The 26996-nt window shown below is 37.7% G+C and overlaps 1 protein-coding gene and 1 non-coding gene across 3 annotated transcripts in view; one reads left to right on the forward strand and one right to left on the reverse strand.

The window, feature by feature from the left end:
- Positions 1-1365: 1365 nt before the first annotated feature.
- LOC120483612 (uncharacterized) lies at positions 1366-2057 on the forward strand. The gene is made up of 3 exons (XR_016147230.1): positions 1366-1443; positions 1723-1815; positions 1909-2057. It is a non-coding gene; the product is annotated as an uncharacterized LOC120483612 (transcript).
- A 2182-nt stretch (positions 2058-4239) lies between these two features.
- oxr1b (oxidation resistance 1b) overlaps positions 4240-26996 on the reverse strand; it is a 68301-nt gene continuing 45544 nt past the window's right edge. The window contains exons 7-17 of one of the 2 annotated variants that reach the window (XM_039678754.2): positions 24065-24208; positions 23078-23262; positions 22216-22886; positions 19987-20155; positions 15624-15792; positions 10468-10548; positions 7822-7941; positions 7407-7559; positions 6998-7093; positions 5871-5944; positions 4240-5777 (exon numbers count right to left, since the gene is read on the reverse strand). In XM_039678754.2, the coding sequence (XP_039534688.2) occupies positions 5642-5777; positions 5871-5944; positions 6998-7093; positions 7407-7559; positions 7822-7941; positions 10468-10548; positions 15624-15792; positions 19987-20155; positions 22216-22886; positions 23078-23262; positions 24065-24208 (1998 nt within the window). In that variant the 3' untranslated portion in view covers positions 4240-5641. The remainder of the gene's footprint in view (positions 5778-5870; positions 5945-6997; positions 7094-7406; positions 7560-7821; positions 7942-10467; positions 10549-15623; positions 15793-19986; positions 20156-22215; positions 22887-23077; positions 23263-24064; positions 24209-26996) is intronic. The other variant, XM_039678755.2, reaches the window with a different exon arrangement.

A 26996-nucleotide genomic window follows, 5' to 3' on the forward strand; every position in this document is an offset into this window, starting at 1 on the left:
TGAGATTAAATGTTTTAACTGAACTACACCTGAATTGAGTATTTGACAATGTGGTTTAAACTGTGGGAATACTGTAAAGTTGTCACGTAAATCCACAGAAGGAAAGCGGAGGTTGAACCCAAGCAAGCCAGCTTTATTTTTTGGAGAACAATCAAGAAGCAACGAGGGAACAACAGGAAACCACAACGGCAAACTAAAAGTCCAACTAACAAAACAAGAGCACGCAGACATGGCATAAGGAATCTGTTAGAACTATAGACAGTAAAAGGGTTATGTTCAGCATATTTCATTATAATCAGGGGGTGTTAATAACTGTGGGGTTTTTTTTGTGCAAAATAATATAGTTATAAATAAATAAATGACTGTCTGTTCAGAACTGCCTATGTCGCTTACACTTCTTTAGTAATCCTATGTAAGAAACCATGCAATTCACATGATATTATACACACTAACATTTATTTATTTGTTTGTTTGTTTATTTATTTATTTCATTGCAGTCGAGTTTGCTGTCAAAAGGGCACGAGTCTTTTTTTTTTTTTTTAATCTAACCGTACAGTGAAATGATTGGATGACTGGATTAAATGGGCGGGGTTTGTACGTTTGATGCCACGCGCCGTAACACCAAACGAGCGGTTTGTGTGAGAAAACGAGCCACTTGGACGTTGCTGTGGTTACTAGAGGTAAAAGCGATATAAATACTGTTCGTTTTCTCACACAAACCGCTCATTTCGTGTCTTAGGCCAACGATGTGTACTTACATTTACAAGTCATTAAATCATGTTTAATTTGGACTTCTCTGTGCATGCTTTTTGAGGTGGTGACCATAGACCTCCATTATATGACTGACGGACAAGAACGGTTTGACCTAAAAATATCAAAATTGAAATTACTTCGGAAACAAAGACACCAACATCTTTGAAGCCCTTGAGGTTAGCTAAAACATACCAAAAATTAATTTCAAAGTGAACTATCCCTTTAATTAGGCAGTGATTTTTGTTACATATAATGTTAGAAAGTACCGTTGCAACTGAATTAGATCTATATGAATTAGAAAATAGATCTATCTGTCCTCTTGACAGGAGTCTTGCTTCTTGGAGATGCGTATAACATGAGGCATCCTTTAACTGGCGGAGGGATGAGCGTAGCACTCAATGATGTCATGATTTGGAGAAGTCTGCTTCAGAACGTTCCGGATCTCAGTGACAACGCGGCCTTGTTGCAGGTTAAAAGTCTTGGGTTTTATTCAGATAAACCAGAATTAAAAATATTGAAACATTTCGTTAATTAAAAAAAAAGATTTGCTCTCTCTGAATTCTCTCAGTTAGTGTTTTCTCAAATTATTATAGGCTAAAAAGAAATTCCACTGGGAGCGGAAGGTGTCTCATTCATTTGTGGTGGATGTTCTAGCACAGGCACTACATGAGTTATTTGCATCAAAAGATGGTATAAGCATATGTTTTTATGGTTCTGAATTATAGAGTTGAAACAAGATCCTATTTCCAACATCTTGAATGGAAAACTTTCATGTTTTTTATGTTGCCACTAGAGGGTACTCTTCAACAATAAGCCAAATATTCATCTTCAAAGACTCGCCACTTATGTAATTGATTGCTGTGCTGTACACCATAAACACTTGCTGATTATAAAAATATAGATCATCAAATCATTTTAATCACTGCAATCATAATTTAATATCTTATCATAATTTGTCTCCGTTTGCAGATTCAATATTACTGTATATCTTCGAAGAGCCTGCTTGTGTTATTTTCAGCTGGGAGGGGAGTGTGTCTCTGGGCCAGTTGGACTGCTGTCTGTGTAGGTCCAGACTTCATTACAATCAAACAAATAGCCATAAATGTACATAATTATTGTATGCATACTATATCTAACATCTGTGTCAATCATCAGGCTGAACCCCCGCCCCTTGACACTGATTGGTCACTTCTTTGGTGTTGTATTGTACGCGGTCTACTTAAACATCAGGGCAGAGGTAAGACAGGACCGAGCAGGAGTGCTGCTGAGGAGCATGGGAATTCTTTATCGTGCGTGTGCCATCATATTTCCTCATCTCTTTTCTGAATTTAAATACCTCTTATATAGATTTTTTAGGCCTTTGCAATGAGTGATTGATATTTTGTATCATATATCAGACAAAATAATAGTTATTATAAAGTCCCAGTTTAAAACCCTTCACTAAAATTGATATGCATTTCGGCATTTAGACTGAAAATATTTTATATACACTCACCTAAAGGATTATTAGGAATACCTGTTCAATTATCTAATCAACCAATCACATGGCAGTTGCTTCAATGCATTTAGGGGTGGTTCTGGTCAAGACAATCTCCTGAACTCCAAACTGAATGTCAGAATGGGAAAGAAAGGTGATTTAAGCAATTTTGAGTGTGCAAACCCATTTCTTGGCACACTTTAGGCCCCTTAGTGCCAATTGGGCATCATTTAAATGCCACAGCCTACCTGAGCATTGTTTCTGACCATGTCCATCCCTTTATGGTCACCATGTACCCATCCTCTGATGGCTACTTCCAGCAGGATAATCCACCAAAGCTCAAATCATTTCAGATTGGTTTCTTGAACATAACAATGAGATCACTGTACTAAAATGGCCCCCACAGTCACCAGATCTCAACCCAATAGAGCAACTCTGGGATGTGGTGGAACGGGAGCTTCGTGCCCTGGATGTGCATCCCACAAATCTCCATCAACTCCAAGACGCTATCCTATCAATATGGGCCAACATTTCTAAAGAATGCTGTCAGGACCTTGTTGAATCAATGCCACGTAGAATTAAGACAGTTCTGAGAGCGAATAATCCTTTAGGTGAGTGTACATGAATGATTTTTACTGAATGTACATGTACTTAAACTGTTAAATAAAGTTTCTTTTAAAGTTTGTTTCCAAAAAAAAAAAAGAGCAGATTATGGCGTTAGTGACTATCATAAATACAGATCATTCTGCATGCCCTACAAAATATAGTTACCACACATTTGTTCAAAATCAGGTTTAGATTGCAATCTGTCTGCTGACAAATGGGTTTGACTCAACTATGCTCACATTTAGAGAAAACTGAGCGTGAAAATGGATCCAATCAATCAAAATTAAATAAAAAAACCTTTGAAGCCTTTTCAGTTCCAGTGGTGGGAACTGAGTTTGACCTTTGTCTACCCAGTTTACACACATTGCTGAAATTTCCAGAAAATTTCACAGGAAAATGTTTCATAATCACTAGTATGGTGGCGCATGAAGCACAGCTCACACAGAAGTCACTTTCAAACCATCAGCTTTCTGTTGGTCAACCTTACAAATTCACATGACCAACTTGAACATGAGCGAAACCTGCATAGGCAACTCTTACACCCTCAAGCCAAACTCCCAATAGCATGGATTGGATTCCTATTGAAATCACTGTAAAAAAAAAAAAAAAAAAGTTTTATTGTCAATATGCACAAAGCACTGCTCACATGGAGGTGCAAAATCCACCTTGGGAATTTTTCCATGCTTATGTGAACATTTTCAGTCGTGTGAATTGCTATTAAAACTGGATTTTGAAGGCAAAATAACACTGACCAATGGTAAATGTTACCATAATTCAAGAATTGGTCAATTTGGCAAAATTGACAAATTTGGCGGCAAAAAAAGGTGGAGCAATGCATAGCCAACCGAGAAGCTTTCTGGTGGTCAACATGGCAATTTGTGAGACCATTTGGATCTTAAATGCAAAATCTTCATAGATTGATCTCATGAAACACCGTGTGTATGACACGCCAATTCATATTTCCATTTTTGGCGTGCTATCAACTCGCTTTTCAGCGTGTTTGAACGTTGACTTAACATTATTACTGTATATATAAATATATGACCTACCTCAACCCCGTCCCTAAACCTACCCGTTAATGGCATTTATGAGTGTTCCCCTACCATCCTAGGGAGAAAAAAATATCGCTCCCCAGATGGTGATCTACATTTTGCTTCGTTTCGCTCGGACATTTGACGGCATGTACATAGACGCGGAATCACTCGGACGTTAATGGCGTAGACATACACGCATACACGCGGATAGCTAAAATGCGTAGATAACACGCCTGGCGTGTATGTTTACGCAAAAGTCATGATGTCATGAAGGAAAATTTCTCACGTTTATGCAGAATTCTCAAACGCGTGAAACCGCACCTTTCATTTGTATTTATATCCCTTTAATGCACACAGATACACACAAAACACCATTATTACATAGACTTTATTGTGATTAATACATTGATACATAATCTGTTAGGGACCTTTACTGAAATTTCTTTGAGTTTCCACATGGCCATCAAATACTGGAAGACCAGAAATGTGCAGGTGGCCCCAGAGGGGCGTCCCGAGTCCTTCAGCTCTACGATCTCACGGCATGCAGAGAGCATCAGACCTTCACAGCGCTACGCCTGCTCCGACAACAGACGCGCACAGTCGGGTCAAATGTTTGGGCAAGTTTTCAGCTGGCCACAATGACAAATTGGCATCTCTGGGCTTAAACTTCCAAGTCATAATACTGCAAAAAGAGACATTTCCCCATAAATTTTCTCCGTGTCTCTGCAACATGTGACAATGTTGCAGTAACAGGCGGTCTCATCATCGCTGTCATCCATAAGCCCCGGAGGCTGGCTCTGGTTGCACCAGTCATTTCATCACCCTCGAACGCCCAGGTCACCTTATATATGGTTCCCATGTTACCACCGACGAGATGAGCCAGTCTCAAGAGACCGGTTACCTGATGAAAACTCCCAGCCGACAACTCCACATTCACATTGGATTAGCAGTAATGTTGTGTGCATATAGAAATGCATTTATTGGGACAAATTTACAAGGAAAATGTACAATTGAGATTATACTTCAAGGACAGTAGCGCAAACCATATCACTGTCACACATAACAGCAATGTGGGAAGTAGTTATGTACACAGTACACTAATAAAGGTATAAATATATAATTGCTATATGTATTTATATATGTATATATATTCCTTCAGATGCCCACCCCCTAAAACATGTTTCTCCTGGCGTAACTACAGCACTCCAAGACAGATCAAAAGACTTACAGGAAAGGGCACCACACGTTAATTTGCATGTTACACCACATTTTTACAGCAACACGGTACTGAATATTACATTAAGTAGTGGTGTTTGGTTATATAGAGCCTGTGTGAACGCACAGACAAGACATTTTAAAAACAGGGGTTTTGAGGTTAGATATTAAAAGTGCTTGAAATAGATGCAATGCTACAGGTGATGAAGGTAGTAGGACTTAAAAACCCAATGTTTTACGACTCCTGGGAAAGTCGGGAGCTACATTTCTTTTGGAAACATTCTGGAACAGCCATTATCGCCCGTCCTTATCCTCAAGACTAGAGGACCTCAGGCGGCAAATGGGTAAAAATGTGTTCACGAAACATTCGTGAAGAAGAACCCACCCATGCAGACCATTTCCAGAAATTAAGTGCAATGTACACTGTTTATCTGCTCTGCCTCTATCAGGGCTTCTTAGGAGCCAAGCGGAGGGTGTACAATCAGTTATGGGGGTCTAGAGATGTGGCCTTGTTACTTTTGTACCGAGTCTGTGAGGTGGCGGTGGTGGTGGGGTGTTATTCAAAGGACCATATTTCAATGTCTTGCACATAGAAGTCCTCAGTTTTCGAGAGCATTGGATTTCCAAAGGTCTTACATGAGTGAGTTCTGCCATGATAGAGGTCGCCATCCAACCACAGGCCGAATTCACCGCTGAAAGGAGAAAATAAAAACATATTTTAGACATTAAGTGAAGTCACTGATTAATAAAGTGTCTGACTTTTTCAACTTTTTGTCTTTACATACCATCCACCACCAAAAGCTAAGGAATCCATATCTCCTTTCATGAAGAACATATTGTCACCAGTCCATTTGAAAACCTAGAAAGGTTCAAGTTACTTAGCGATGTTAACAATCAAGGCGGGAACAGACAATAAATATATTCTGTATATACACGGTCAAAAGTTTTAGATCGGTAAGATTTTTTATGTTTTTAAAAGAAGTCTCTTCTGCTCACCAAGGCTGCAATTATTTGATAAAAAATGCAAAAAAAAAACAGTAATGTTGTGAAATATTATTACAATTTAAAACAGCGTTTTTTTATGTGAATATATAGTGAAGTGTAATTTATTCCTGTGATCAAAGCTGAATTTACAGCATCATTACTCCAGTCTTCAGTGTCACATGATCCTACAGAAATTATTATAATATGATGCTCAAGAAACATTTATGATTATTATCCATGTTGAAAATAGTTTTTTATATTTTTATTTCAGGATTCTTTGATGAATAGAAAGTTAAAAAAAACAGAATTGATCTGAAATGGAAAGCTTTTGTAACATTAATCACTACCATTCAAAAGTTTGGGGTCAGTAAGAATTTCTTTTTTTTTTGGGGGGGGGGGAAAGAAATTAGAAAATACTTTTATTCATCAAGGATGAGTTAAATTGAATATTAAATACAATATTTTCAACATTGGAAATAATAATTTCTGTTTTTTGAGCATAAAATCAGCATATTAGAATGATTTCTGAAGGATCATGTGACACTGAAAACTGATGTGTAATCAGCAACAGCAATGATGTTGAAAATTCAGCTTTCAAATTACATTTTAAAATATATTAAAATAGAAAACAGTCATTTTAAATTGTCATAATATTTCACAATATTACTGTTTTTTCATCAAATAAAGCAGCCTTGGTGAGTAGAAGAGACTTAAAAAAAGGTCAGATGGTAAAAAAACATAAAAAATCTTACTGATCTAAAACTTTTGACTGGTAATGTATATATATATATATACACACACACACACACACATTAATATAAAAATAGATTGTATTACAATTAATGCCACTAATATACATTTATAAAACTACATATAACCTTCATCTAAGGTCTACATCTACACTTTCATTATATTCATGTATTCCCACCTCTAAGTCTGGACTGAAGCTGAAAACGAAGGTCTCTCCGGTGCCATAGAAGCCGTCACTGACTTTAAATGGCTCTGAAGCGAGAGCTCCAAACAGCTGCCAAAAAAAGAAAAACAAATAGTTTGAATATTTGATGAACTACATGCTGTGAAATCTATGATTTACGTAGATAACTACACAATATTCACAATCTACATATACAGAAACACATCACGGCGTGCGATGACGTCATCACCCTGGTATGCTGAGCTAAAATAGTTAATTTAATAAATGAACATAACTCTTCTTTTTTTAACGAAGCACAAATACGCATTTAAACAATATTATAATGCATTTGAAAAGAGTCACTATATAGCCTACATAAAATTTACAACATCACATCAGCTAAAACCCAAAAGCTCAAGCATACCTGTCCATCACTGTCCTTGATCACCATGAGAACCGGGGAGTCCTGGCTCTGCATGGTGCGATACAGGCTCTTGATGCTCATGCCGTGTTTGGACGTGCTGAACGCCAGGGACCAGGGATAGCCGATCGTCCTGGGTGGGAGGTGCTTGGCCAGCTGGAGATTGAGGTAAAAAGTCAGAAGTGAGTATAGAAAAGACCCCAAAAGATCAGGACAGTGCAGAAAAGGCACCTGGGAAGTAAAGGTTACTCAAAGTAAGGGCCTCTGGGAGCCAATTATACAACTGAAATACCACAGGTTGACAATGAAAATGTCATCGAAATCCCATGAGCACTATCCAAAAAGATGAAGGCGTGGTTTCTTACTCAATAGTGCATCAGAGTTGACTATGATGAGGTCAAAATAAACTATAGCATGCCTTCTCGATTTGATCGGGTTGCAGAAGGTCACTGGGCTCGTTCAGACTGGGCCTGAAAGATTCGGGTTCTGGGTCACTCTTCACCACGTGTTTGGAGTTCACCTCTTCCTTGGTTGTGATCTGATTAAAAGAAAGAAAAAAGCACTGATAAACATAGTCCCATCATCTCCTTTCCCCAAAATTTCACAAATATTGTCTTACATTGAGAGAGCACAACTATCTATCTGCACCGCAGGTTAATAAAAGCATCAATATCAGAGAGCTATATATAATGCTATTTAAATAGTACTCTCAAAGTAAGAAAACACCTGCAAAATTTTGAAATAGCATCAAGTCACAGGGACATCATAAACAGTACAGCTCAATAAAGGAGAAAGTCGCACTACAGGATGTGAGGAGTGAAGCTTACAGCGACACACATTTATCAGTCAAAAGAATCAGGCTTTAAATCTGCTAATGTGTGCTTCTACATCAGTACAACCTAACTGATGTAGACAGCGGAGGATGGATGGATGGAGAGTAGCGAGATTTGGCTGGCAGGAGACTGTTACAAAGGGTCTTACTTTGGGAAGGCTTATCTCTCAGGTTAAGGAAAATAAAGCATAACTGTAGTTGGGATAAAGGTTAGCAGGAAAACAGGGTAGTTCCCCAACAGCAATGAAGACCAAGGCAAATATCCAAGGACCACATGACAATTTTCCCATCTACAAACATCAGACTTGGAGCTGATATTTGTTTTTTTTTTAGTATAGTTATAACAATATATTCAATAAAGCCTTGCATTCTTGGATGTTTGCACTGTTTTCATGTTAGCAAGGGGAATAGGGTTAGTAAGACCTCTTCAACACACTTTCAGGAATGGTTTTTTTCCTTTAAAATCAACATGAAATGACACTCACAATCCATTTTACGTCAATCGTACAAGCTTGATCACTTATTTCATTCTGGCTAATGTAATAACTATTAGAAAGTCTGCATTTCCAACAACATTCACCTTCCAATAGTGACTACATGGTTAAAAAGTAGTTAAACTGTCATCAATTACTCACCCTCATGTCATTCCAAACCCATTAGACTTTTGCTCAATCTTCAGAACACAAATGGTCAGGTTTATATGCAAATAAAATCCTAAATTAAATTGGTTCATCATATAAAGCAAACTCTGAAGACTTAAACTGCTTGATTCATTTGTTGTTTTTTTTACGATCTCTTTATGAACGTTTTAAAGCTTCAGAGTTTTGGGTGATTGGACTTTCAATGGAGGAACATTAAAACCCATGGTGACATCAGGGTGAAAAGGTGGAGCAAATTATTATTGTATTAATTTATAATATAATAGTAAGTTATTACATTTAGATTAAAGAGTACAGAAAAGTCATTGGAACAAGATGCAGTGACGAATCCGACACAGTACCAACTTATTAAAGGAGTAGTTCACTTTTAAAAAAAACTTTTGCTGATAATTTACTCACCCCCATGTCATCCAAGATGTCTTGGCCACGTCTTTCTTTCTTCAGTTGAAAAGAAATTAAGGTTTTTGATGAAAACATTCCAGGATTTTCTCCATATAATGGACTTCATTTGGAACCAAATGGTTCAAGGTCCAAATGAGCAGCTTCAAAGGGCTTTAAACGACACCAGATGATGATTAAGGGTCTTATCTAGGACCCTTCGAGTCATGACTCGAAAAAAGATTTGTTCATTTCGATGAATGAGTTTGAACAGGAGAGTCTCGAACGTTCATCACAGAACAGAGCAAGGCGAGCATTTGTGCTTATACAACGTAAACTTTTTTATTTACTTTTTAAATGACTGCTCGTTTCACTAGATAAGACCCTTATTCATCGTCTGGTGTCATTTAAAGACCTTTGAAGCTGCACTGAAACTCTCATTTGAACCATGAACATTTGGTTCCCATTGAAGTGCATTATATGGAGAAAATCCTGGAATGTTTTCATCAAAAACCTTCATTTCTTTTTGACTGAAGAAAGAAAGACATGGACATCTTGAATGACATGGGGGAGGAGAGTAAATTATCAAATTATCAGCAAAAGTTTTTTTTTAAAGTGAACTAAGACAATCGGTTTAATTGTAATTTCATGTTGACTTTAATAGTGTGATGAATGGTGTCTGAAGAGTAAGTCAGAACAAGCACTGCAGTCAAATGCACCAACTTTGTGTTTGGATTCTTGATCAAACCCAAAGGGGCTCTGGGGGACAGCATGTGACTAATTACTATGAAACTTTATTTATTGCTTCCTCATTTTCAAGCCATCGAAAACCCATCCTGTCATCCAGATATCCAATTTCAGTACTACTGCAGAAACTCTATCAGCCTTTAAATGTCATCTCATATAAAACGGCTATATCTCAACTCAGGGCCAGTTTTATTATTCCACACTCCACATAAAGACCAGTGCAATCTGCTGATCAAGGGGAACAAATTCTGTAATACAGACAGTAATGCATTCTTATTGAGATCAAACAGCAGAAAAGTCTTCTTTTATTCAATTTGTGAAAAATCGGATATTGGTAGATTCATACTTGATGATACTCTGACAGTAATCGTCAGTTAGTTAATGTTCCTTGATCGGCAGACATGATGTGGCCTTTGTGATGGTTTGTGTGGAGTTGAGCGTGTGGCACCTGAAGACGTTTGCAGAGCGAGCGCAGGTCCTCACTCTTTAGAGCATCTATCCGCCGGTAATACTCAGTCACAGAAACTACCTAATGCACAGACAGAATAGTGGTGTTGCATGAGAAACAGCCCGACACCAAGCAATTAGTATGTGAGGGAAGAGAAGTTACGTAACACACTTCTCTTCTTCTTAAACTGATCAATTGGAAATGGAGGAAGGGACATGTTAGTGAGATCAAGACATTGACTTTCTTTGCACAACCTAAAAACAAAAAGTGCAATATATAACCACCAAATGACTGAGAAAAACACTTTAATTCCCTCTTGACCCATGTGTTTACGCAGACAGCTGCAGTCAGGTCTCATGTGCCGCGAATCAGTTTAATCTAACAGGATTCACCTGACGAGATCAAACAGCTCCATCTCAAAGACAGATCACACGTCTCCGAAAAGACATCTGCAATGTCCACAGAGCAGCTGCTCATAAGTATGTCATGCCGCAAAGCAACATAAAACAGTGTTTTCAAAGCTGAAATTTTACTCTATAGAGAGCCTAAGTCCCTCCCCTTCTGGTCGACCACCACCATCGGACCTTATTTCGGAAAAATATTGTATGGTAGTCAATGAGACAACAAATATTTTGATCTCGTTTGAATTGTGCCCTGAACTACACATATGATGTTTGTCAATTTAAAAGATACATTTTAAAGTAAAGAAAGTCGCAGTCTGATGTAAAACCTTTGAGGTATAGGACTGTGAAAATATGTAATTACAAAGACTACAAACCCCAAAGGCGCACATTTTCTCTCAATGAATGAAGCGGTTTACTGAAGCTAACGTCTGTAATTGTTTCTATAGTCTTACGTTATAATCGTAATGTTACACCGTCATGCCTGAATGTTTTGTACCAGACTGCACACACACACACACACACGAGCAGCGGATCTTGCTCGTTGTTTCGCTTCCCGGGAGATGTAGTTCATTGAGCGATTTTCACATAAAACTAAATTGTACTCTTCTGTTTTATGACAAACTGCGATGTTTTTGACTTTCAGAATTATCTTTTAAATTGACAAACATCATATCTTTTTATTCCGTCTGAACTGTGCCCTGAATTACACATAAGTTGTCTCTTGCCATTGACTACCACATATTTTTTCTGAAACAAGGTCCCATGAGCCGGAAGTGGAGGGGCGGGACTTAGGCTCTCTGTGACATGGGTGTAACAAGAGGTGTGGCTATGGGTCAGTTGTCTGCATACAGTTTTTCTTTGATATATTTAAAATTTTGAAAGTATTATGCATTTATGAAGCATATTTGCTCACATCTGCAATCCAGAGATATCATATAATAAAATGTAAGCATATGCATTGTATATGCATACATTTACTTACATAGGCTACAGCTGAAATTAATTAATTAAAAAAACACATCGACCAGAACTCTTTGGTCCTCCAAAAGATTTAAAGGAATAGTTAACTTTAAAAAAAAAAATCTGTCATCATTTACTCACCCTCAAGTTGTTTCAAACCTGCACAAATTTCTTTTTTCTGCTGAACACAAACACTTGATGGACCCCATTGACTTCCATAGTATTTGTTGTCCTACTATGGAAGTCAATGGGGTCCATCAACTGTCTGGTTACCAACATTCTTCAAAATATCTTCCTTTGTGTTCAGCGAAAGAAAGAAATGTACACAGGTTGAAACAACTTGAGAGTGAGTAAATGATGACAGAATTTCGTTTTTAAGTGAACTATTCCTTTAATTTGCCCACCCTCATATAACAAATTGCCCCTCAGAGATCTTTATAGGCTACCAGGCTAATAGGGTTGCCACCCGTCCCTTAAAATACGGAATCGTCCCGTATTTGTGAAATAAAAAGCGCGTCCCGTTTTGAATCAATACGGGACGCGATTTGTCCCGTATTTCCGAACGCATGATCCAATGCAAATCATACCACCCGCATTCTGCGAAGACGCGTCCTATTCTACCCTTGATTGGGTAATACGCGCTGCCATTGTTGGTTTGATTGGTTTGTTTAACACCATCAGGTTCAGGGCCAATCAGAGTCAGAAGAGGGCGGGTCTTTTGGCAGAGAGTTGCGTCCACCTCTGAAACGAAAGCGTATGCAAAAGTAACGACGAGAGTGTGAGGAAACAAATACTTCGCTGGAAAGTGTCAGTGGCAATGAGTAGCCTAAATAAGTTATAATAAAAAATAAGAGAGAGAGATATTAAATACATATTTAATAATAAAAATGTGAATGTTGTGGAGAAAAATAACTTGCTTAACAAACCCAGAGAATATCCTTTAATAGGCTATACTAGGCCTATAGAATTAACAATAGCCATGTCTGAATACATAAATAATAAATAGATTTTCTTACCAATAATACAAATAGTCATATCAACGGACATAATTTTACATAGACCCACACATAAACAAATAAGGATTTTACAGTAGGCTATGGATAATACTAGCCTAAATATAATGAAATCAATTTCACAAGAAGTAGAGTAATTAATTTGCCCGTGGTTGCATTTTAGTGTAGCAGCATGCCGTGACCAATGGCCGTGACAGAAAAATCCTTGGCCTATGGGGTTTTTTTTCTTTGGAAAATAAATATATAATATTAACATACAGAGCTTGGTAGACAGGTACTATTTGTTAATATTATTAAACAGATTAATAAATACATTATAATTTGTATTATTAAATATTAATCATATATGCTTACTAAATTGTGATCCTATCTGTTATACACACTTTATGGCAATTAAAAGAAAGTTTTAAAAGTGCTATATTATTTAAATAAAAAATAGACAAACAAACATAACAATTTCAAAATCAAATTAAAAATCAATTTTAGTAAATAAAAACAAACCATGCAGAATTGTCAAAAACATGATTAATGGTTCTGTAATACAGAAGAGTTTACATAAGTAAATAAGAGTAAAATAATAAAATGTAAAATAATAATATAAAATGTTTTCTGTTGCAAGCTCACATACTTGATCTCATGTTTTCTCGTGGTTTATTGTTGAGCTGTCAAATTGGCATGTTGAAATAATCAGTTCCATACACTTGACAATTTTTTTAAAAAAAATTAATTTAATTATTTATTTATCTCGTGTATGGGTGTCCCTTATTTTGCCTCACTGAAGGTGGCAACCCTACAGGCTAATGCTCTTAACATGTTTTTGCAGCTTTCACCATAAAACAGCCAAATATAGGGGTTTCTTTTAAAGACACTAATGAAAAATAACGTAATCGTGCGGCGCTGCACAAAGCAGAAAAAATCTGTCACATGGTCACGCGTCATACGAGCGTTGCGTTCTCAACACACAAATGTCAACAAGGGAAAATACAATACACATGCGAATTCAAAGCAACTCGACGCACCGCGACGGAAATATGTGCGTTCAGTTTCACTTCGTTGCGATTTAGTTGTTAGAAACGTAACAACAACACAAAACTTTTAAAAGGCGACACTCGATGGATACATTTTTCATGTGGAAAAAACTACCGACAAAACGGTTTGATTAATTATATACGAACGAAATATTAACGCAACGTTAGGAGGATACTACATACTGCACGGTAAGCAACTGCATAAGTATGCTAGACAACTGCACAAAAGTGTCTGCACTGCAGACTTTACTGTCATGTTTAGATGACGTCAAGCTTAGAAAGCTACAGCTGCTTGATACATAACCACACCATACAGTATGCATGTCAAGTGCACTTCAGCACAAGTCACTCATCCACACACAAACATTAGAAACACGGGGCTCGTTTTTTTTTTTACCAGGCCAAAGCTGTATTTGGGCGTCAGATGACATCCCTCCTTAATTTTTCTGGAGAAAAACATCACTTCTGCTGAAAGCCCCAAGAAATGCAGGTGTATATCCAATATTTAGTATCCACGTGGATTCACTGAAGTACAGACACATTTAGAAGTGAGCTAGAGGCTTTGTGCTGTTTATATCCCACAGGGACCAATAGGATGGCAGGGCAGCAGAAAAAACTCAAGTGGCCTCCCCTCTGGCCAGCCCAGATAAGAGGCCGCACAGGGCTTGAGTCATATTTTAATAGCCAAATAGCTATATGGAAGCTATTATAAATAATATTGCATTTAGCCTAGAAAAATGGCTTGCTGAGAGCCAGAAAATCTAAATAAAAACAGGGCTTGATTATATATATATATATATATATATATATATATATATATATATATATATATCAAGCCCTGTTTTTTAGGAAATGCACATATCCTAGCACATATCCTTATTAGAGCCAGAAAAATGAAATTAATCAGTAAATGTTAAAGATACGGTTTTGCTATCTGGATCATCACTATTGGGCAATTAACTATTGTCTTTATCTTCTTTGTGGAGTTTTCACACTTACTATCTTGACTATAATGCATAATCCACATTTATCAATCAGATGGTCTTGCTCGCTGAAGTCTATAAGTGGTTTAAGAGGCATGATGAAATGATCGTGTCCATTTGCAGACAAACACTCAATACAGTAACAGCCAAGCCAAACACACATTACAACGAAAATACATTACATACCAGTTCATCACATCCTTTGAAAGGAAAAGATGTCATTATGAAAATAAGACACTGCAACAAGATATTAAATAGACATTGACAATGACTGGCAACAGGAACAAGCATGCATACATATTTAATGTTAGTATGTACATAAACATGGTTGACGTGGCTGAATAGGACACAAATAAATAAAAAGACACACATACACACACGGTCCGATGCTGCTGTGAATAACAGGCTCATGTGTTCGGGAGAGAACATAAACATCACGTAAGCATATTCATGATCACATGTCTATGACAACACAACTGCAACAAAAACATCAGCCTAATTGTTAAAGCCACACAATACACACATTTCAATTAAAAACACATGCATGAATTAACATCAGTATTAATATTTATGACAATCAAATAAATCACGTTATAAATCATTTAAATAATAATATTTAAATATGCATGAATGCATAAAATAATTTCTAGGTTTTTAGTCATTAACTAGTAGAACTGACAATTAATAGATGATTAATCAATTATTTATTTATTTATATGCATTATTCCAGGTTAAGGCGTGTTATCTTACAGTAGTTGTTGTTCATACCTCCCAGTCCTTGAACGTGATATCAGGCACTGGTTTGTCGTGCTCCCCGCTTTCAGCATCCTGGTTCTTTTTAACCACTACAAACCCAGGCTCTCGGGTCACTCCGCCCAGCCCTTCACCGTACACATCAGGGGTCCACTGGACAAAGAACGCATACAGGTGGTCCGACCTACAGGAAACACACACAAAATAGGTATAGGGTTTATTCTGTGTTTGACAGCTTGTTAAGATTTAACACAAGATCATTCCAGGTCTTTATTCACATTGGCATCCTAATACTTTTCCAGTTGCCCATTAATAAAATACTGTGCGCAAGTGTCCATGATTGTTAGATGTGTTTTTTACTAAATTATAAATAAAAGGAAGCCTCTGGAGCTGAAATTCAGATATGGTAATAGGCGTTTTGTTTCCGACCCATGCTGTGAGCGGTAGACCAATCACAACAGACTGAGCCATCTGACCAATCAGAGCAGAGTAGTCTAGTGGTACACTCTCAGGAAAAAAAAGGTACAAAAGCTGTCACTGGGGCTGTACCTTTTCAAAAGTACACAAAGACTGCATATTGGTACCTTAGTGGTACATATTAGCACCTAAAATGTACATATTAACAGCTATAATGTACATATTAGTACCTAAAATGTACATATTAGCACCTAAAATGTACATATTAGCACCTAAAATGTATATTAGTACCTAAAATGTACATATTAGCACCTAAAATGTACATATTAGCACATGAAATGTCCATATTAGCACCTAAAATGTCCATATTAGCACCTAAAATGTACATATTAGCACCTAAAATGTATATTAGTACCTAAAATGTACATATTAACACCTAAAAATGTACATATTAGCACCTAAAATGTACATATTAGCACATGAAATGTACATATTAGCACCTAAAATTTCCATATTAGCACCTAAAATGTACATATTAACACCAAAAATTTACCTATTAACACCTAAAATGTACATATTAGCACCTGAAATGTACATATTAGCAAATAAAACAGACAAAAGTTTACCTTTTGAAAAGGTACAGCCCCAGTGACAGCTTTTGTACCTTTTTTCTGAGTGAAAGGAGGAGTTTAGAGAGACTGAATTTTGAACCAACCGTTTTCAGACTCTTTGAGAAATAAGGTGACGTGCAATGTATATTATGAGAAAATTAAAGTGTTAAAATAGCACAATAGGAGCACTTTAAAAAAAAATGTGCACAGACAAGTCATGGAAATCTCTAAAGTCTCTCTACAGGACAGGATATGACTTTTTCTAGTGTTTCTTATATTAGTCAGAAAGTGTAGGAACCTTATGTAAAACGCCATACATAAATGTTTTGGATAAACAACTTCAAGTCTATGACATCTAAATCAACCACAATGCATGTCTGTAGTCTGATATACCACTTTCCTAAATTGCTCTGTTCAATTTATAATGGTATATTTCAACAGCAACTTATAGGTGATTACGGCATGTTGACAGTGATGAAACCCTGTCCTGTAGCCCTGCTAGCAAATGGCACTGACGTTAAGAGATCATTTACATCGAACTGCAACCATGAACACACACATGCAGACATGCACAAGCTCAGACACACATATATAAGCCTACACACGATGACCTGGCCATGGAGAGATTTGGATGAGATCCATCCAAGCGACTCATAGGGTCATGTGGCAAAGCTTATAGCCTATGAGAAGTACGCAAGTATGTGTTTTCCAGATAACATGGCTAACATTCACTTTGCAGTTCAGAAATGATAAAATAGACCTTTGTCGTATCTCAAAGGGATCATAAGACTTGCAACCAAACTGGGTCAGACAACAGTAGAGCAGTTATTTGTGCAGTCCCTTCTCTGATACTTAATGAGACATCTTATCCATGGATGCCACCCTGGCACGAACGCAGCAGACTCGGTTTGTGTGAGTTAAATAGGTCAAGATGGAGGTTGTAAACCATGTGTGAACTATAGAACTCTCAAATACAAAGTTAAATCACAAAGACCAAGCATGTAAAACTTAGGTCAAATGAGCGTAAATGTCAGAAGGATAAACAGACACAGGGTGAAATTATGCTTTTTCACACATCACAGAAAGCAAATGTTATGCTGTACAAAGCAATTTTTCAAACGTCATATTCGATTTTCTTTTATGATCATAAATATGGCATCACATTAGAGACTCTCATCTGTTCGAGATGATGTAGTTTTAGCTAATTATATTGATTTATCGCTCCAGGAAAAACCTTGATCCATACATAATTCAGTTTGGAGACACAAACACACATATGCAGCATGCAAATCTCTCTTAATTCTGTTTGACTGTGGCTGAATAGCTGTATTATACAGAAGAAACGGATTTTGTGATGGATTACATAAGGCTTTGCTTTTGAACATTCAGATTAGTAGGTCAGGTAATTAGCCTCAGTCATTGCTAGGGTCACCAGATCGATCTCATTCCCAGAAAGACTAAAGTACTGACAGAGGATAAACTAGAAGATTCATGTAGTTAGATTCTTAATGATAAGCACAAGCTATCTCTCATGTCATGTCATGGTAAACATGGTAAAAGAGACACTCCCTGCCCGGGTCACCAAGACCATTTATTGAAACCCTTGCTTATTGTTTTGACATCACATGTATAAAGTTTAGCCATTATTTAAAGAGGTTTCAAGGAGGACTTGCAAGTAAAGCAGCAAAAACAATCCATTTAGGATCACAGACAGGGTGAAACAATTATAACCGGAAAACTAAATCACTGTTTTTTTTGTGCATGAAAATACACTAATATAAGTGGACTTCAAAAGTTTAGGGTTGTTAAGATTGCCCATAATTTTTTGAACCAAGACTCCTGTGTTCAATTTTTTTTAACAAAGTCTCTTATGTTTACCAGGGCTGCATTTATTTGATAAAAAATATTGTGGCGTATTATTACAATTTAAAACTCAATTCTTCAGTGTCACATGATCCTTCAGAAATCCTTCTAATATGCTGATTTGGTGCTTTTTTGAAACATTTTTATTATTATTTCAAAAGTGTCACCTTTTTTTCTAGCACTTAAAAAAAAAAATACAGATTGTTTCAAAAGCGAGCTGAGCCAGTACTAAAAAAAGCCGGTGATGTGAAAACAATACCGACTGCTGTTTGGTCAGAGAGAATCGTCACCATTCACTGCGTCGTCATTGCACACGCCAGATGTAGAATCCAGAATATCCCCGCCATTTTTAAAGGGTTAGTTCACCCAAAAATGAAAATTCTGTCAGTATTTACTCACCCTCATGTTGTTCCAACCCCGTAACACCTTCGTTCATCTTCGGAACACGAATTAAGATATTTAAGATATTAAGATCGCTCCTGTATACTAGTCCATAGGCTTCTTGAGGGAATGACACTTGCTGGCATCGAAAAGTCATCAACGACATTGTTAAAATAGTCCAAGTGACTACAGTAGCTCAATTTTAACTTTATCAAACGACGAGAATACTTTTTGTGCGCAAAAACAAACAAAAATAACGACTTTATTTCAACTATTCACTTCCTTCTCCATGGGCCTGTAGTCAGTTAACGTAGTGTGATAGCGTAGAGCTACGTCACACGTAGGCTCACTATTAGCCGACGCTGGTCATGTGTGCGATGCGTGTGACGTACAATAACAGAAGCTTACGCTATTAAACTAGTAACCTGACTCGAGGCAGAGGGAGAAATAAACGAATAGTTGAAATAAAGTCGTTATTTTTGTTGTTTTTGCGCACAAAAAGTGTTCTCGTCGTTTGATAAACTTAAGATTGAGACTTGGACTATTTTAACGATATAGTATACAGGAGTGATCTTAATATCTTAAATATCTTAATTTGTGTTCCGAAGATGAACGAAGGTCTTACGGGGTTGGAACAACATGAGGGTGAGTAAATACTGGCAGAATTTTCATTTTAGGGTGAACTAACCCATTAAATAGTTTGGCTAGAGATAGTTACTAAACTTACTACTATTATTATGGCAACCCGGAAAAAAATACGCCGTGGTCAAACGAGGAGGTGCAGAATTTCCTTTGTTTGGTTGCCGAAGAGAAGATCCAGCGAGACAACAAGGAACAAAAGGCGTCGCTATGACGACCGGGTACTATTTGTGGCGGTACTGTCTACAATGGAAAAAGGAGCGAAACGTTGAGGCGAGTCGAGTCGAGCTGGTACTGGTAATGGAAAAGCGCCATTAGTTAGTGATGTAGCTTTATAGTGGACTCTCTCAGTGTTTTAAAAAAACATACTACACCTGAGTCTGGAGCATCAGTAAACAATTCCATTTTAGCAGAACAGGAAGGTGACATTTAAAGTGGAGTGCAGCCAAACTGGGAATAGCACTGACCTCTCAGAAGGAACAGCGAACCAGTACTCGTGCTTCCTGTCTCTTTGGGCGTACTGCAGCATGGAGGCACTGGCGTGGGAAACAAAGGTCTTCCGCATGGCTCTGCCAACCCGCAGGCACAGGAACTTGTGCGACTTGGACTTGTCCTTGCCTTTGGGCAACGGCACAACTGGGACAGGAAACAAACAGCACAACTGCACCTGTTTTTCATAGTCATCTCAGCATGTAAAACTAAAACATGAATCTTGAATCCCATTTTTATTCATCTATACGCTGGATGCAACATATGCTAAATAAGCTGTCGTGTTGAGTGAGCTGATGTTATTAGTGTGCTGGAGAGAAATAAATAAATGGAGCAAATTAAATCTGTGGATCTCCTGAACCCAACTGAAAATGCATCTTTCAGCATATTTTTTAGGGCCACATCCTCATCAGACTGCAGCAGTGATACGGCAGGATCAAATGGAGGCTGACAATTCAATATATTTGTAAGTTATGTTCTGTCATCAAGGATTGGATATCTTTTATGCAAGCAATACCCTTGGGGAAAGAGAGCGCAAGCTACAATAAGAAATAAGCTTAAAGTCAGCATGAAACATTGCAACCCATTTTACTTGCATTTTTTATGTTGGAAGTTCAGGATAAAACAAAGAAAAGTAAGAAGAGACCTTTTTTGTCCTTTCTGAAACACCACTGGCACCCATCAATAACATCTTCATATTTCCCACTACTTTTTCAGATTTACCGCTACTTGCTATTTTTGCTGTAGCTTTTAGAGATGCACTGAAACTCTGATGTCAATTATTTTTTCGTTATGGTTATATACACTCGCCTAAAGGATTATTAGGAACACTATATTAATACTGTGTTTGACCCCCTTCCGCCTTCAGAACTGCCTTAATTCTACGTGGCATTGATTCAACAAGGTACTGAAAGCATTCTTTAGAAATGTTGGCCCATATTGATAGGATAGCATCTTGCAGTTGATGGAGATTTGTGGGATGCACATCCAGGGCACGAAGCTCCAGTTCCACCACATCCCAAAGATGCTCTATTGGGTTGAGATCTGGTGACTGTGGGGGTCATTTTAATACAGTGAACTCATTGTCATGTCCAAGAAACCAATTTGAAATGATTCGAGATTTGTGACATGGTGCATTATCCTGCTGGAAGTAGCCATCAGAGGATGGGAACATGGTGACCATAAAGGGATGGACATGGTCAGAAACAATGCTCAGGTTGGCCGTGGCATTTAAACGATGCCCAATTGGCACTAAGGGGCCTAAAGTGTGCCAAGAAAACATCCCCCACACCATTACACCACCACCACCAGCCTGCACAGTGGTAACAAGGCATGATGGATCCATGTTCTCATTCTGTTTACGCCAAATTCTGACTCTACCATCTGAATGTCTCAACAGAAATTGAGACTCATCAGACCTGGAAACATTTTTCCAGTCTTCAACTCTCCAATTTTGGGGAGCTCTTGCAAATTGTAGCCTCTTTTTCCTATTTGTAGTGGAGATTAGTGGTACCCAGTGGGGTCTTCTGCTGTTGTAGCCCATCCGCCTCAAGGTTGTGCGTGTTGTGGCTTCACAAATGCTTTGCTGCATACCTCGGTTGTAATGAGTGGTTATTTCAGTCAAAGTTGCTCTTCTATCAGCTTGAATCAGTCGGCCCATTCTCCTCTGACCTCTAGCATCAACAAGGCATTTTCGCCCACAGGACTGCCGCATACTGGATGTTTTTCCCTTTTCATGCCATTCTTTGTAAACCCTAGAAATGGTTGTGCGTGAAAATCCCAGTAACTGAGCAGATTGTGAAATACTTAGACCGGTCCGTCTGGCACCAACAACCATGCCACGCTCAAAATTGCTTAAATCACCTTTCTTTCCCATTCTGACATTCAGTTTGGAGTTCAGGAGATTGTCTTGACCAGGACCACACCCTTAAATGCATTGAAGCAACTGCCATGTGATTGGTTGATTAGATAATTGCATTAATGAGAAATTGAACAGGTGTTCCTAATAATCCTTTAGGTGAGTGTATATATAAAAATAAATTTACTTTATATATATATACACAAACTTCACTATATATAGACCATATTTTAATGACAGAATATAAAGAATGATTTTTTTTTTTGGTGGGAACATCGTGAACTGATGAACTAGGTAAAAATACAACCATGTTGACTTTAACATGTGACATGTGCTAATAGTAGGTTACCTTCTGTACTCTGTCCCTCATCTGCTCCAAGCTCAATAGCTGGTGTGAAATCATTGGACATCTTTTGTTCTCCTTCCTTCATATCACTGGTCGATTGCATAGTCTGTGCATCCACGCTCTTCTGTGACTCATGGGCTTTATCAAAATCCTCAGCAGCCACAGTGTCCGAACAAAGCGACTCAGATGTGGTGCGTGACTTAGTCTCGCCTGCAGGTTGGTCCCTCATTACATTCTCCAGAACGTTCTCAGACGGCACCTCATTGGATAAACCTGTGGCATTCAGACTCTGCTCAATGCCACTATCCCGCCATCCTCTTCCCTCCGTTCCTGTATTCTGTACAGCTTCTTTTACGTCCTTTTTGTCAGCCATTGAAGGTTCTTCAGTGGTTGTGGCGGCAGGGTTGATGGTTTGCACAGATTCAGAAGACGCACCAGAGGACTTTATCTGCTGCAGCTCGTCGGAAGATGTTGCAAGGGGATCATCACGGACTGGAGACAATTCTGACTCTGTAAAAACGTCTTCAGATAGAGAAGCTTCCGTGCTGCGAGGGGCCGTACTGGTACTGTCGTTGCCCGTTTCGCGGATTCGGTGAGCCGCATCGCCTGCATTGAGGCGTGGTGCCCTCTTGAGATGGCTTACCTCAGGTATTGAAGGCTCAAGCTCTAGATCTCTGCGTTGACAAAAAAAAAAAAAACATGACACGTTGCTACATGATTTGCATTTCCCCGCTAATGTGATCAAAGTGGTTGTTATCATGTTGCTATGCAGTTGCTAGAGTAATCTAGGGGGTTGCTAGGGTGATTATATAGGAGCAATCATCATATCTGAAGCAAAAATGATGTGCAAGTAAGTGTAACATACGGTGGCACAAGCTCTCGGACCCTGATGTCGGTGATCTCCCGGCACATGGCTGCAGACTGCACCTCCTCCAGCGGGCACATGATCCCGTACTCCTCACATCCTCGCTCCTGCACCAGATGGTCCAACTTATGAGGGTCAAACATGACGTTGTTTGGGGTTACCAGCAGCACACCACTAACTATACCCTAAAAGATTGAGAACAGAGGAGAGAGATGCCAATGAAAAATTCTTTTACATGTCCAGACATGATCATCACAGTAAAGATCAGTACATATTTCTGTTTTATGTTGATTTTTCTGGCCACAAACCATCCACTTAGACAGGAAGAGATCAACATAAAATTCAACCACCAATGTTTTAGATGTTGATGTAAAAAAATGATTGTAGACTTCGTGATCATAATTTCTGTCGTCCAAAAGTAACAAGTACCATTTATTTCATAGACATAATCAAAGTGGAATATTTATTTATTTATTTTTTAATTTACATTTTGAAATTTGCAGTACATAATGCCAAGTACAGATGCTAGAGCACTTTGTTTTTATAAATAAAATGTATTTTAATGTATGTATATATTTATATACTTACAGCACTAAATGTTCAGAAATACATAAGTACATTAATACATTAAATGTTCAGAAAAAAAAAAATATGGTCCCACTTTATATTTCATTTATTTTTCATTTATTCGGTTTGGTCATTTACAGATCATTCAATCACTCAATCAAATCATCAAAATATTAAGTGGCTTTAAGTACTATGCACTTACATTGAAATGTTAAAGTCTCTTTTGATCAATTTAATGCATTCGTGCAAATTTCATTTCAATTGGGTAAATTGAAAATAAATAATTCTCACTGTCTCATATATTGTGTATATACTGTGTATATATTTCTAACAAACAAATGTGGCAAATCTGGGTAAATCCAGTGGCTACTAACAATCTGTGCGCCTGACTAACAGAATCTGTACACAGAAATCACTCACCTTGCCATCTGTGATGTATTTGCAGTTCATTTTAAGGAACTTTTCCGTAAGAGCCTCTTCTTCCTCGGAGGTGGATGACACCACTCTGGCTGGTCGAGGGGGCCCGTGACAAGTGCTGTGTCTCCGGTGGACATTATCTGAGTCCTGAGGGGATGAAGATGGTGTCAGAAACAGCTCAATCAATGGTAGCCCTCGCCACATCACACTGAATGTGGCCCAACCTTGAGCTCAAGGTACGTCCTCTAACACCCACACCCACATATAAACACACACACACATACAGTCATCATAACAAGGAGGCTTGGAAATAACAACCCATTAAGGCATAAGGTAGATCCCTTGAGGGCTCTCTGCTATAAGAAGGCTGACAGGCGGAAACCAAGGAGACTGAGGCAGGTTTCTTAACATGATGCTGCACCGGTTGAGTGACTGTCAGCATCTTTGTGTGTTTGTTTCTGTGCGAGCTCATTATAGGACAAGAAAAAGAAAAGCCACTTCTCACTTGGTGCTGGCACAATAATACAGATCTGATGATTATAAAAGTTACTTTTAGCTCTACAAAATGTCACATGCAGCAGAATCTTGAGCTGATACTCTTGGGTTTGAGCTAAAATCGCAAATACGAAACTCGTTTGGCTCCACGCTCGATATATTTCAACTTCTCACACACAGAGCTCTGTGAAACACGAGCACACTGCAACCTCTTACACTTGACAAACAAACATCACTTGCTCATTCAACACTAATAAAAGAAAACCTGGAGTCCACAACCACAGAAACAGATTTTTATTTAATCTTCTGGGGTTGTTCGGCCCAAATGGACCCGAAGAATTTAAATAAAAATTTTTTTTAAATCACAGCTTCCTCGGAATGGTCCGAAATTTGGTGACTTTGTTGGTATTTGGTATATGAACACCCAAAAAAATTGGGGACAGGATGTGAATAGTCTAAGTGGTTGTAAAAAATGAGAAATTGGTAAAAATGTGAAAATACTGACTTTTTTTGTGCGTACAATCTACAAATCAGCCACGATCTTGAAAAAAAGCACACAACAGTGAAGGGGTGAATCCATAAAACATCAAGAGTTCAAAACAGACACATCCAGACACACACAAACACACCAAAAAAAGTTTTGCATTTTTAAAATGCTCACTTTTTCCACCAGATGGCATCCATCTCATTTCAAAAATTGCTTTTATGAGGCCTAGGCTTGCCTCTAAAATGAAATACAGCTTTAAAATATATATATATATTTTTAATATTTTTTCTATTATGTTCAATGGGGGGAAATTTTGTCATAATTATTGCATTAATGCAAATTATATATTTTTTTTATTTTTGAAATTTTTTTAAAACACCAAAAAAGAAAAGAAAAAATATTATAAAAAATGAGTAAAAATATATATATATATATATATATGAATCCCACCCTTTGGGTCCACTTGGACCTGAACACCCCGAGTGCGACTCTGAAACGAACAACCCCAGAGGGTTAAGAAGTCTTCTAACTGCATATATAAAAATAAAGTTGGCCCATAACAGTAAACATAACCAGCAAATAATGCTCATATGTAAAACTGCAACTGATAGGCCATTATGGCCCAACACATGAATATTACATGTGTACAGACTGTAGACAAGTATATAAATGTATGGTTGCTGTGACTGACTGCACTGTTTAGATGCACTCCACTGTGTTTGAATAAATCAGCATGAAGAAATGCAAAAGCCAGAACAACAGAGTAACATGAATATTGCATGAATTCATGAGTTTTCATGGAAGGTGATGTCAATAACAGTCAATTCTCCAGGCTATTAAAATTACAGGGATATGCATGCGCATTCTTATTCGTGAGATGCATGTTGATACCTGAATACATCTGAAGTTAGAATAGGCGTGTGCATGTGCATGCTTTATCCATTGATGACTCATAAGGAAATGCAATCATGTACCCCTGAATCTCTGGCACTGGGCAGCAGGATCAGTAAATCCATGACCATATGGAGCCGGAACTACACACACTAATCCAACAGAGGTGACACAATCCATTTGGCAACCTCAAAATGGCAGTCCAGGACATAAATTTGACTCTTAATCCACACAATGACAGATGAGAGCTTAAAAGTAGCCATGGTGATCTTTCTAAGATATCTTCCTTCTTATTTGTCATCCAGTATCACCAACTAGGGACAAACATAGCTGGGGGGGATGCAGTTTGTCTGAATACAACAATTACTGGAATCTCTGGCTTCATAGAGGAATCACGGCTGTACCCAAATGGGAAATTCATCGCCACCCCCTTGTGGACACAAAACTATCTGAGCCTGAGATTAAAGAAATAGTCCACCCAAACTCAACATCACGATGTTTGTATTGTAATATGCATGACATATTGTATGGAATATCTTTTAAAAACTTGCTGGTTATTTTATTTTTATTTTTTTCATAGATTTATAATTAATGGGAATGGAGTTTCAAACACACAAGCATAAAGTATTACGCATAAGACGTGCATTATAAAGTAGGTCAAGTCTAGAATTTTTAAAGCGGCGGCAAAAAAGAAGTTAAAAACAAGTCTAACAACTAAAATGAACAGAAATACATATATGAAAGCAGGGGCTTTAAAATGTCTGAAGTGGGGCTTTTAAACGATTAATCGCGATTAATCGCATCCAAAATAAAAATTTGTGTTTACATAATATATGTGGGTGCACTGTGTATAATTATTTTGTGTGTATATATATATACACATGCATGTATATTTAAGAAAAAACATATTTATATATAAAATATTTATATTTCTATATAATATAAATTTTCATGTATACAGTATTTACATTAAAATATTTCTTAAATATATACAAGCATGTGTGTGTGTTTATAAATATAAAATAATTATACACAGTGCACCCACATATATTATGTAAACAC

The sequence above is a fragment of the Pimephales promelas genome, chromosome 18, assembly GCF_988280905.1.
Source record: "Pimephales promelas chromosome 18, fPimPro1.hap1.1, whole genome shotgun sequence".
NCBI classification, from domain to species: domain Eukaryota; kingdom Metazoa; phylum Chordata; class Actinopteri; order Cypriniformes; family Leuciscidae; genus Pimephales; species Pimephales promelas.